This window comes from Trachymyrmex septentrionalis, unplaced genomic scaffold (assembly GCF_001594115.1).
Source record: "Trachymyrmex septentrionalis isolate Tsep2-gDNA-1 unplaced genomic scaffold, Tsep1.0 scaffold53, whole genome shotgun sequence".
NCBI lineage: Eukaryota > Metazoa > Arthropoda > Insecta > Hymenoptera > Formicidae > Trachymyrmex > Trachymyrmex septentrionalis.
In genome coordinates, this window is record NW_017305705.1 from 24,809 (window position 1) to 37,285 (window position 12,477).

At 31.0% G+C, this 12,477-nt stretch overlaps 5 protein-coding genes across 10 annotated transcripts in view; 3 read left to right on the forward strand and 2 right to left on the reverse strand.

Annotated features, from left to right (window-relative positions):
- Positions 1-16: 16 nt before the first annotated feature.
- Positions 17-1,927, forward strand: LOC108751877 (secretion-regulating guanine nucleotide exchange factor-like). Its single transcript, XM_018492351.1, has 5 exons — positions 17-58; positions 199-769; positions 1,071-1,322; positions 1,408-1,572; positions 1,704-1,927. Exons 1-5 carry the CDS (start codon positions 17-19, stop codon positions 1,871-1,873), a joined length of 1,200 nt encoding a protein of 399 aa, XP_018347853.1. The 3' UTR covers positions 1,874-1,927.
- A 673-nt stretch (positions 1,928-2,600) lies between these two features.
- On the forward strand, positions 2,601-5,017 carry LOC108751895 (protein FAM92A1). 4 transcript variants are annotated; one of them, XM_018492373.1, is made up of 9 exons: positions 2,601-2,725; positions 2,835-2,936; positions 3,057-3,185; positions 3,551-3,731; positions 3,945-4,169; positions 4,283-4,315; positions 4,452-4,613; positions 4,682-4,786; positions 4,856-5,017. In XM_018492373.1, exons 1-9 carry the CDS (start codon positions 2,694-2,696, stop codon positions 4,994-4,996), a joined length of 1,110 nt encoding a protein of 369 aa, XP_018347875.1. In that variant the 5' UTR covers positions 2,601-2,693; the 3' UTR covers positions 4,997-5,017. The 4 variants fall into 4 exon arrangements, with proteins under 4 accessions (XP_018347875.1, XP_018347876.1, XP_018347878.1 ...); XM_018492374.1 differs by lacking the exon at positions 4,283-4,315; XM_018492376.1 differs by having other exon boundaries at positions 4,682-4,933.
- A 96-nt stretch (positions 5,018-5,113) lies between these two features.
- LOC108751896 (heat shock factor-binding protein 1) lies at positions 5,114-6,516 on the reverse strand. 3 transcript variants are annotated; one of them, XR_001939519.1, is made up of 4 exons: positions 6,308-6,515; positions 6,148-6,214; positions 5,286-5,468; positions 5,114-5,195 (listed from the first exon to the last, which is right to left on the reverse strand). XR_001939519.1 is itself a non-coding variant. In XM_018492379.1 (4 exons), the coding sequence occupies exons 1-4, from the start codon at positions 6,404-6,406 to the stop codon at positions 5,188-5,190; spliced, it is 252 nt and encodes an 83-aa protein (XP_018347881.1). In that variant the 5' UTR covers positions 6,407-6,516; the 3' UTR covers positions 5,118-5,187. The 3 variants fall into 3 exon arrangements, 2 of the variants coding, with proteins under 2 accessions (XP_018347881.1, XP_018347880.1); XM_018492379.1 differs by having other exon boundaries at positions 5,118-5,195; positions 5,391-5,468; positions 6,308-6,516; XM_018492378.1 differs by lacking the exon at positions 5,114-5,195 and having other exon boundaries at positions 5,229-5,468.
- A 1,440-nt stretch (positions 6,517-7,956) lies between these two features.
- On the forward strand, positions 7,957-10,458 carry LOC108751926 (group XV phospholipase A2-like). Its single transcript, XM_018492415.1, has 7 exons — positions 7,957-8,333; positions 8,690-8,832; positions 8,916-9,150; positions 9,268-9,495; positions 9,673-9,844; positions 9,931-10,053; positions 10,136-10,458. Exons 1-7 carry the CDS (start codon positions 8,231-8,233, stop codon positions 10,353-10,355), a joined length of 1,224 nt encoding a protein of 407 aa, XP_018347917.1. The 5' UTR covers positions 7,957-8,230; the 3' UTR covers positions 10,356-10,458.
- Positions 10,459-11,732: 1,274 nt separating this feature from the next.
- Positions 11,733-12,477, reverse strand: part of LOC108751888 (TBC1 domain family member 20) — a 2,734-nt gene continuing 1,989 nt past the window's right edge. Inside the window, exon 5 of the mRNA XM_018492364.1 lies at positions 11,733-12,413. Within this exon, the coding sequence (XP_018347866.1) occupies positions 12,108-12,413 (306 nt within the window). The 3' untranslated portion in view covers positions 11,733-12,107. The remainder of the gene's footprint in view (positions 12,414-12,477) is intronic.

Consider the following 12,477-nt stretch of genomic DNA (forward strand, 5'->3'; position numbering starts at 1 on the left):
TATCCAAACTCTTATTATGTTATTAAACGAGAACTTTTATCGTGCGTGTACACACATTGTGAGATTGGATTTTCTGAATATATGTATATGTCTGAGTGAAAGCAAAAATTTCGAAATAACTTTCAAAATATAACTCTATTTATAAAGCAGATTTATAAAGAATTCAAAAAATCTTATGAGCATATATATCTTTTGCAGGGTGCAAATTCCCATGGTCAACTTGGACAAGGTTTATTATCCGAGCAATTTGTTCTACCTCAAGAAGTTGATTTATCCAAATGTTCCTTGAAGCCAGAACTCATCAGGAAAATTGTTGGTGGTGCTGGACACACATTGATTTTAGACACGAATGGTCATGTTTATTCCTGTGGTTTAAACAACAAAGGACAAGCTGGAAACATCAACATCGAGCAAGAATATATTCTAATATTTCAAAGAATATGTGCTCTTGAACATGAAGTAGTGATTGATGTCTGCTGTGGATGGGACAGTTCCATGGCATTAACAAGGAATGGTGAATTATATGTATGGGGTTCCAATCGTTATGGACAATTAGGTTTGGATCCTTCTGTTTTTCCTTCAATACCTCATCTTCGCAAAATTTCATTTGACAAAAAAATAAAGAATGTTTCAATGGGTCTGCGACACACCGCCATAGTAACAGAGAATCATGAACTTTATGTTTGTGGATCAAATAATAGAGGACAATTGGGTTTGATTAATCCAGAAACCATGAAGCCTTACACTCTTCTTGGTGCATTCACCAAAGGTATATAACAAACCATACCTTGAATAATTTTTATTTTGTAAAAATAAATATATAAATTAAAAAATTCTAAAGATATGAAATTTCCTCGAATATCTATTAATATATTTTTTTATTATTTTTTATATTATTTTATAGTGTATTAGTTTTAATATTTACTTATCACTCTTATAAGTTTACACATTTTATATCATTTATTTTATCACTTGTAACTTAAATAGTCACGCCGACAACTTTTATTGAAAATACATTTTATTATAAAAAAATGAAAATATTTCCACTTAATTAAAACACAGGTGAACAGTTGCAGAACAGACAATGCAAGGAAACGTGGAAAATGTTACCTGTGGTCAATATCATACTATAGTCCTAATAAAAAGGCAAACATATAATATATATGTCTTTGGTGATAACAAGCACGGACAGCTAGGATTTTTTTCTAAAACTTCTTCTGAAACACGAATATTGCAACCTCTATGTATTCCGCTCTCTAGCATACAACATGATACACTAATTCAAATTCATACAGGCTGGAGTCACATAAATATCTTGAGCAGTAAGTAAACTAAATTCACTTTGTGTTTTTTCGCTACATATATTAAACTGTTTATATACATATTAAAATATACATATAATTCCAGATGGTATTATTTTTTCGTGGGGAAGAAATGACTATGGTCAATTAGGCCGTTCTTTACTGAAATCACAAAATGAAATTTCTACGGAAGAGAGACTTCAGTATATAGAAAATATCCCGAAAGTCATTCAACTTTCAGTTGGATCAGAGCATAATGTTGCTTTAACCGGTAAATTATTATATATGATAAAAATGTACAAATGCTAAAGAAATAAAAGACATGTCAAATAATTACAATTTTATGTAATTGGAATTTTATTTTATAATATATATATCATGATAAATAATTTAATTTTACAGATAATGGAGCAGTGCTGTGCTGGGGCTGGAACGAACATGGAAACTGTGGTAACGGAAACACGGAGAATGTTTTACGACCAGAATCTCTTCCAGTGCCATCTAATTCTGTTGTCATTCTCGTGGGTGCTGGCGCAGGACATTCATTCGCTGTGCTAAAAGACACTAGCTAATTGCAACATTATATTATTGCATAAATTTGTTATTTATTAAATATTAAATCGTATACCTGCAATAAAGTATTTTTATAAATATATCTTGATGTTGCTGGTCAATTCGTTATTTTATTGCAGTATTATAAAGCGAAGATAAGTAAAATCAATGATGTAAAATTCCTTATTCATTTTCCACATTTTATATACAGTAGATATAACGTAAGTTTCATTCTCTAATATAAAGATTAAATATAAATGCATAAAAACGATATTTTTACATAATTTAACTGTTAGTTTTATTTTTCTAATATAAAGATTAGGGGCTAATTGTTCCATCTTCGGGTAAACTATTTGGTAATTTATCTGTTACTGGAACAAAAGAATAACAACATAAAAGAGTAAGACAGTGAGCTAAAGTTTACCGAAAGATGAAATAATCCAGCGTAAATGTAAATGCATAAAGGCGATCTGATTTTGTTATGTAGACAAAACAGAAGTTATAAAATGAACAAATCTTTATCAAGAGAATAATAATAAAAATGATTATATTACCGCGAAACAGAACATAAGAAAAGTTATAATAGATCAGATAAAATCATCTTTCATAAGACAATCAGAAATTTATAATCAATCCTCTGCATAGTTAGCCCGAAGACAGTATAGAAAATATACGTATAACTTCACCTGCAGCAATACCACCTGCCAGTAGGCAACTGTCAATGAAACGTATTGGAAAGGAGACATTTGTTTCCTTCGCTTTGCGAGATAATCCCGCAGCAAAGGAACCTAACGTAAAATAGTTCGTTGAATTATTTTTTAAACAACACTTAATAAAAAGATGCTTCGATCACGTTCTCAAAGCAGCTTGTAGTAAGTTAAACCGAAAACATGTGATTTATTTTTAATTTTATGTCGCCATTTGACATATCATAAATAAATCATAAACAAACCTTAAATTAAATGTCTATTTTTTTATTAGTGAGCAAGAAGCGAAGTTTGTACAAGATCGCATAACTGGCGTGGAAAAACACTTCGCCGAGCTGTGCTCAATATTTGCGGCGTTCACCAGAAAAGCTGCCAGGTGCTCTTCTGACTAACAAACCATATCGATTATTTTTCCTTAGTGACATATTCTTATTTCCCATTGTTTTGACAACGATGTGCTTCGTTTCGTTCACTATTTACTAATTTATTTTTTCAGATTGCGTGATAAAAGCGATGAGGTGGCTAAAACAATACAAACTTACGCAGATTCTGAAGTCGTAAATCGATCAATGAGCGCAGGCCTAGCAAATTTTTCTGCAACATTATCAGTTATCGGTGATTATAGGTAAAACGTAAAACTAGATTTTGTTTCAAATAATTATGTTTTCTTCGTAATGCATAAAAAATGCTAACTTTTTTGTAAATAATTTTTACGTTTAGTATTGACATACATAACTAAAAAAATAAAAAATTATAGCGTTGCTATTTTCATTAATAATAAAATTTATAAAGGTCTTTATTTTTTTCTATTAAATCATAGCTTTTTATTACTCGACTGCGAAAAATTATCAGAAGACTTTTAACTAATCTTTTAAATAATCTTCATTTGATTTATCTGTGCTATTTTAATTGTATTATGTTTTATTTTTTGCTTTAACATATTATTTTGATTTATACTTTTGCTTTTAAAATTATCGATCTGCTCTACAGAGATGCGGAAGTACAAAGATTGGATTCCAAAGTGATTGTACCTCTTTCACAATACGCAATGATTTGCAAACATGCCCGCGATGATGTAAAAAACACATTTGCAGCACGCGACAGAGAACTTACAAGACGAAGACATTTGGACAAAGTTCGAGAAAGAAATCCCAGAAATCGTCAAATGATAGTATCCTTATAATTAAAAATTTATTTCAACATTAGTTAATTTTAATTATAACTTAATTTCTATGCCTTTCGTAACAATAAAGCAAAACGTTAAATTAATAATTAAGAACAAGATATTAATATTAATAAAATAATTTTAAAGTGACATAAAAAACTAGTTTGTCGTTTCAAGAATATCTTATATTATAAATCTTTAATTGAAAAAGAATATCAGTCTCAAGCTGAGTCGGAGCTGACGAAAGCGTCCATCGAAGTATCCCGAGTGGTAAAAGGCCTGGAGGAACAAATCGACTCATTTGAACGACGAAAGTTGCACGATTTGAAGTCTATACTTTTAGATTTTGTCACTGTCGAATTGAGCTTTCATACAAAAGCTCTCGAACTTCTGACCAAAGCATATCAAGATGTTGCAGCTATTGACGAAGTTAAAGATATTGAGGTGAGATAGAAGATCATTTCAATTTTTTTCTAAATTGTGTCTCTGGTTAAAGTTAAGAAAGAATTATATTTATAAAATATAGTAGTCAATATTGTTTATCCTTTAACATGCAGGACTTTCAAAACGCGAGAGGAGAAATGAACGGGGTAAACTTGCTTTAAATTGATATTTGTTATTATGATTTAATGAGAAAGATTTGACATTTCAATATTAAACTTTGCTGTTAAATGCTGATGCAATTTTATAATCATTATTCAAATAAAATATTACTTCTATATTTAGGAATTTCGAGACACATTACGAGTTCCCGATTCTGTTGCACGATTAGACACAGTCGGCAGAACTTCATTTCGACAGGCTTACTCGTTAACAAACTTAGCCACTCGATTCGCATCTTCGCCCTCGGCGTCACAGAAATTAGCTAATCGAGGAACCGAATCTGCTGTAGGTGTAAAATTTGAATACATATCGCTCTGCAGTTTATTTTTGGATTCTAATATGGCAAATTTTAGGATTCTATACGAACTGCATACACAAACTCTTCAGAGTCGGTTCAAGTTGAAGAATATCCAGATAGCACAGAGGAAACGGAATCAGAATCAATTCGAGAGAAGCCTGTGAGAACTAGGCAGAAATCTATGTAATTTCAATTCTCCTTTTAATATTTTGCATTTTTATCTTTTTAGAAAAGAGTGTCAAAACGCGCTGGATACAAAGTAAAGAAACGCTTCATTCTCAGACCCGTCCCAGCAATTCCTACATGTCAGAAGTCTTTAATGTCATCTATAATATATCGCATACCTTACAGATTGAATCAAACAAAGTAAACATTTTCTTACACTTGCATAATGCTTATTTGTATTAATTTAAACGTCTTTGTAAATGCGGTAGTAATGTAACATTGTTTTAAAAAGATAAGAGAAACTTCATTGAGACAAAGATAATATATAAGAATCAATGTAACCTGCACTCCATTGAAGTTGAGTAATCTAATTGTTATATTGGTTTAGTCGATATCTCAGTTATCTGAAACGAGAATTGAAATAATATCAAAATATATTTCTAAAAAAGTGTAAGTTTATTTTCTGTATTGTAACAAAAGGATGGATATCTCACTATCTGTATACATTTTTTTTCCATGACAATAAAGTACAACGATACTTTAGATAAGTCGTTATTTATAGATGAGTGCATTGAAGAAAGAACGAGCTTATTTATCACCTCCTTCGACTCCTGCTTGTGTCATTAGGTCTGCGATATTTTTTTCCAGGTCGTCTATTCTGTTACCCATTTCATCTAGTATTTCTTATTAAGGATCTTATAATAATTATATATTTGTAGTAACAATTAATACTATAAATAAACATATGTTAACTTTTATGAATAATATTATAATAAATATATGTTAGCTTGTATAATATTTAATTCAATTAATAATCAAATAAAGGGTGACATGAATACAGTTAAAAAATAAATATAGTTGAGGATATTTATATACAAATAATACACATATCAGGTTCTTTTTACCTACACTTTTGTGACTTTCTTGAATGGCTCGTCTTCTTTTTTTTTTTTTCAACAAAAAAGGAGATGAACCATGCAAGAAATTCAGCTAAAAAGAACACATTTATTAATCTCTTATAAACAACTAGTTGGAATATAAAAGCATATGCTAATAAAATTTTAAAGTCACATAGACACAAAGTTGTCTTCCTGATTATTGAAATTAACAGAAGCATGACTTATACAAAATTAATAACAAAAAAAAACAGTTATACTTTGCTTTTTACTACTTACGTTCAGAGATAAATAAGCTACTTAGCGATACAGCAAGAAACTTGACATGCACTAATAGAGACAATCCCAGTTACATGATACTATATGACAAAATGTCAACACATGCTTTTTCCACAAATACCGCTTCAAGCTTGCAGCACCGTTTTAGGTTAAGCATGGTTAAGCAAAAAAAAAAGGATATTTCTTCCTATGATCTGGTCAGACATGGTTTGAAACTTGTCCTGCATGTTCTGCAACAGCGTTTGCACCTGCAAAGGAGTCAACGTAGCGTCAGGATCGCGTCGCGACGGATCGTCCCTGGATGCGTCATCGTCATCCTGTGTGTAAATACGCGGACTCACGTATTGCGTCAGCTCCTGCATGTTCTTCGGATCGGCGCTGTTGCCCATCCCATAGCTGTCGACGTCCTCGCCCTTGTGATCCTGTTTGACATCGGCCATCCTCGACGTTTTAACCGGAGGGGGAGAAAACGAGAATTAAAGCTCGGCTCGTCCGGTCCGGTCCAATGCAATGGATCCTCCCGAGCGAACGCGTGCGACGCCGTATCTAATTATCTACCTGCCGTGTGCTCGCTCGCGGTCTTTGGTGTCGATCGGTGCTAAGCACCGTCGATTGATCCAACAATGTACTCGTTTCGATCCCCGACGACGTTGACGGGACGCTGGTAATGAATGACGTGAAATCCGGAAATTAAATTTTCAAATGTTGTCTCTTTTTTGCACAAATTGCACAAATTTTATTGCAACTTTTTCCTTTAATTAGAAATGTAAAAAAAAACCAAGATTTTTCCTTGCAATTAGAAGTAAAAACTTAGTAAATTGAACATCAGTTTGTACACTGAAAAAATATTTTTTATCAAAACTCTGAAAAAAGATGGTTCTCCGTGGCTATCGCTTAGTTATTATATTATATATTCATTGTTTACAACTATTTTTGCACAAAAATCTTTTGGATGAATGCAAAAAACTTTAAATTAATTTTATAACAATAATAATATATGTCGCCATATGTCCAAAAAAAATAAATCGGAGTAAATAATTTTCAAGACTAAAGCAAGACTCTAAGCAGAACAAGTCATTATATATGATATCAAAATAACTTCAAATTATTAAAAATCATTTTTCAATAATTTCAGATTTATTTTAATATTTTGACGTTATTGTTTGACTTGTTCTGTTTGAGAAAGTAAAGAATTGATTTTTACTCAATTTTTTACTCAGATTTTTTATCTCTACTCCCTATACAGTATAGAATTTGCAGCAATATTGTAACTTTTGTGCTGTAGGAATTTTAATCATGCTGTGGACGCAAAAGCAAAAATTTATATTTAAAAGTCTAATAAAATAATATATGCTAAAAATTTCCTAAAAAAGTTTATACTTTTGTTACTCTTGATTTTTATTTTGCCAACGTATGACACGTGTGGATTTATGTAATTTGTAGATTTACAATAAGAGAAAAACATGCTTCTCACGTGTATACATTGTAAAGAAACTAGAGCTTATTTTTAAATTAACCTTAAATCATGAGAACAAATATATGCTGGTAAAGGCAGTTGAAAACGTGACATATACGAGTCTTCCGCAATTTGTAGAACGTCATACGATTGATGAATCATATTTTATGCTCCGTATTCAAACTTGTTTGTCTTTGACTTTATTTTGACGCAATTGACGCTTATTGCAAAATCGGCAATAGAATAGAACTATAAACTGACCATAAATCTATTTGTTTCAACTTTTATGTCCTTGTGCATTTTATTTCACACAAACAAATTTAAGCATCTCGGAAAAAAATAATAAAATCTAATCTGAAACGTAAATCTGTTTACGTAATTGCAACAACAGAATCCGTATTTACTCTTCTCTTCTTTAACGTCATAACTTGCGTTTATCGATGATTTAAATCGCTCCGTCTAATAATATGTTTTTCAAATATGTAAATACAGGAAGAGGAAATTACGGTCTATCAGAATAATGCTTACGAAAGCGTGCCAATAGAATAATACTTTTTGTCCTCATCCGTCGCTTCGATTGGCTGATCGCGATATCATCTACTTCGACGCATGAGGCGATATCAGCTGTTTACTATAACTGAAGCAAACGAACAGTGACGAGCATAGGATATTTCTACTTTGTTAGATCAAGAGACGGAAGAGAAATTGTTCGTCGAGTAACAGCTAAGTTCATTTAATTTCCAAGATACACGTGTTTCTTTCCTGCGAGAATCCGCCTGTCGTTTTAAAATCGTAGCCGCGACAAACAATGCGCCTGGCAGCTCTCCTAAGCGTGATAATTATTCTCTTGCTCATGCAACTGGTGAGACCCTGGCACGCCAAAACTAAACAAATATCGCCCGTTATTTTAGGTGAGTCATAAAAGCGTCTTATTATTGTCCATATACATCATATTTTATCTGAGATATCTTGGTATCCTTAAGATGTTCAGGAAGGGCATAGAGACGTTCTCTGGATGTCTTTAGGATATTCCTTGGAGATCCGTGATATGTGTATGAGATATTTTTGAAAGCGTTTACTCGTCGAAAGTTATCATGACCCTTTCTGTCTGCACTTTAGGGCTCGAAACGGCTCTGAAGTGCCGCTTTGTATGATTATCTCCTTTGATGATATGACTCTTATCGTAGTGTCATAAAACTTCAGAGATATCGACTTATTAAGACATTACAAAGAGTACGTCTACTTACAAAGGAAAACGATATTCCAGTTCCAGGTGATGGCGGCAGTCAGGTCGAGGCAAGGATTAACAAGTCATCAGTGGTGCATTATATCTGCACGAAAATATCCGACGATTATTTTAATTTATGGCTGAACATGGAACTACTTGTACCTGTCGTGATAGACTGCTTTGTACGATCATTTTGATTTACCATGCATAGCTCTAGTCTTTTTCTAGCTGAATAATTTGAAAGTAATTTTTAATCCTATTACAGATAGATAATCTTAAATTGAATTATGATAATGTAACAAGGACGACTAGCAATCAACCTGGAGTAGATATAAGGATACCAGGATGGGGTAATCCATTTGTAGTTGAATATATAGATCCCAGCAGGGCCTCGCCAGGCTCGTATTTCAAGGATATTGGAAATATGTTGGTAAACGATTTAGGATACATCAGGAATTTATCGATACGTGGTGCACCTTATGATTTCAGAAAAGGACCTAGTATGTAGAAAGATATCAATAAATTGTTTCATACAGGCATTACATGCTAGCATTTAGTATCATATATTTTATTCGATTGTACTACAAATTTACCGAGATAAAGACCTTAAACTACAGGTGAAAATGAAGAATTCTTTGCTAAATTGAAAACTTTAGTCGAAGAAACATATATAATGAATAATAATACGCCAGTGACGCTACTGGTTCACAGCATGGGTGGACCTATGACTCTTATAATGTTACAACGTCAAAGTCAGAAATGGAAGGATAAATATATAAATGCCTTTATCACACTTAGTGCTGTATGGGCAGGATCTGCCAAGGCTATTAAAGTATTTGCCATTGGTAAGCGTATCAATCTTATTTGTATAATCTTATTTGCTTGTAATGATTAATAATCAATTATTGTTGAATTATTGATAAATAAGCAGATAACTTGAATTCAGAATATAAATTTTTCAATTATTATCTGTTTTATGAGATATAATGCTTTACATACACATTTTTTTGTGTCTAATACAGGAGATAACTTAGGTGCATATTTTCTTCGTGAAAGTGTATTAAGAGACGAACAGATAACGAGTCCAAGTTTAGGATGGCTGTTACCTTCAAAACTACTTTGGAAAGACACAGAGATTTTGGTGCAATCGGATCAGAAAAACTATACGTTGAGCAATTTACAACAATATTTTATGTACAGTGGATTATTTAGACTATTATATATCTGCAATTATTATATATTTTGTCCGCAAATATTTTTAAAGAAATTTTCATTTACAGAGACATAGACGTTCCTAACGCTTGGGAATTCAGAAAAGACAATGAGAAATATCAATTGGATTTTACGGCACCAGGTGTTGAAGTACATTGTTTATACGGCAACAAAGTGGACACAGTAGAAAAGTTTGTATATATGTATAACATTTTGTTTTATTTATATTCATAATAAGAGAAGCCGTTTAAAATTCGTATTTATTTTTTGCAGGTTGTACTATAAACCAGGTACGAGTATAAATGGTTACCCTAAATTAATAGTTGGAGATGGCGATGGAACAGTGAATATAAGGAGTTTGGAAGCATGCACACTTTGGCAGAGGTCACAAGTAAAACAAATTTATAATCAAAGTTTTTCTGGAGTAGATCATACTGAGATTTTAAGAAATCGTGATGTTTTGGCATATATTAAAACAGTTTTAAAAGTATAATATAATTTTTATTAGTAATAAATTTTAAAGAATGACAAATAGAATTTAGTGACGTCACTATATTCTTGTAACATTTTTTGCTCTTGCTACCGATGAGATAATAGTATCTCGTCCGTGCTAATCTTGATACGAATTAATATTAGAACTTCAATATAAAATGATTTTAACAAGATTAAAAGATTTCATTAATTTCATGAAGTAAATTCATTTCTTGAAAATTTATTGACTAAAAAAATACGATAGCGTATTGAAAATATATTTTTATTAACTACATTGTTCATTAAAATATATCATTACATAACATAGCAGCAAATATCAATTGGGAATATTATAAAGTGGTGCAGTTACAAAAAACTTTTTCTAAATGTCAATACTTCCACTCATTTACTGGCATATAGCCATGCGCTCTCTCTCTATAAATATAATACTTTTATCTCCTCCTTATGTGTACATATTTATATATTCAGTATATATTATCAATTTTTATATTGCATGATCTCACATGAAACAAAGAGTGATTAACATGACTAGCGATATATAGTAATAATATGCTATATATAAAGTGTTTCTATTTGTATAATAACATATTTTTTTAGTCGCTGATGCAGCACAATTAGAATAACAATGAAATCCAAGTTTCTTAAGTTACTAGTCATAAATTGATTATATTATAATTATATACGTTATATTTACACTGATTCATAATTGTGATGAATACTCATAAAATACTAAAGAAATTTAATGTAAAAAATATTTCCTTAAGAAATCTGGTAGTGTTTCGGCATCAAGCCAAGCAGTGATACTACCGTGTTCTTTTACACGAACCGACTATATTAACAAACGTTGATTTTAAAATGTTTACAACTTTAAAATTTTCTTATTGTAATACACAATATGTATATATAGTAACTTGTATTTTTTTGGTATAAATAAGTCTATATATTTTAGTAAATACATGGATTTACAATAAACTTTTGTAGAAATTTAATGTACTGATAAAAATATATTTATCAGCACATTAAATTTCTACAAAATTACATTCATGTATAAAATGGTGAAAAATAAATATTCTACATAAAATGTAAGTAATCGATATCATATTCTTTTGATATCAAATCTGATAAACTAGACAATACATAATTACATATATATTTCTAAGATAAAATGGTATATCATAAAGAAGATGATAATAAACGAATGTTGTTAAAAAATAAAATGTTTTTATTATTGATCACATAATGATTAAACTTAATTTTTCTTTGCGAATATAATTATAGATAAAATTGTTCCTAATCACAGATCATAACAACGTAATTATAATAATAAATATTACGTATGAAACATTTTTATTTACATTTTATCTATTTGATATCCCATTTAGGTCCAAACCTTTAGCAATTCTGAATATTTGAAATTGCTACTTTTTTTCTATAAATTTTCATATATTTATAATTTTTTAACATATAGTAAAAAGTTCATATTAGCCTCCAGAACACAGCATAAAGGCAGCATAGGAATGCACAAGATTCTGACTCATGTATCCTAGAACAAATTTTTGCTCAAATACTGACAACCAAACTTTTAAGTTCCTAACAACACATACTCCTTGCTTCATTTCTTTGGTGCTTGCTTTTATATAATTTTTAAATCTTGTTCCAAATTGCAGCGGGTATTGAAGAAGTGGAGGGTTTCTGCTTTAGAAAATATGTAAAAATTCTAGTTTTTTTTTACAACAAATAATATCTCTTAATGTCAGTTAAGCCCTGTCGAGGATCTTATGAAAGCATATATTCCCAAAGCTAAAATAGTTACAACAGTAATAGTTTTATAACTTCTAATACGATAAGATATCCTTGGCGTTGCTTGAACAATTTTTAATTTTCGTTGTCTTTCTCTCTCTTGTCGGCTTGCTTCTGCTTTTGCCTTCCATTCTTGCTCTTTAATTTTTCTCTTATGATCATAATCTCTGACATCATTACTGATAGATTCAGGAGGATATTGTCGATACAGATTCTTTGCTTCTACTAAAAGAGTTTCAAATGGTAAGTCGTCGGGTAACTGAAAACATAAATTTGAAATAATTCTATTGTCTTTCTTCGATTCTTCTCCCCCCCCCCCCCCC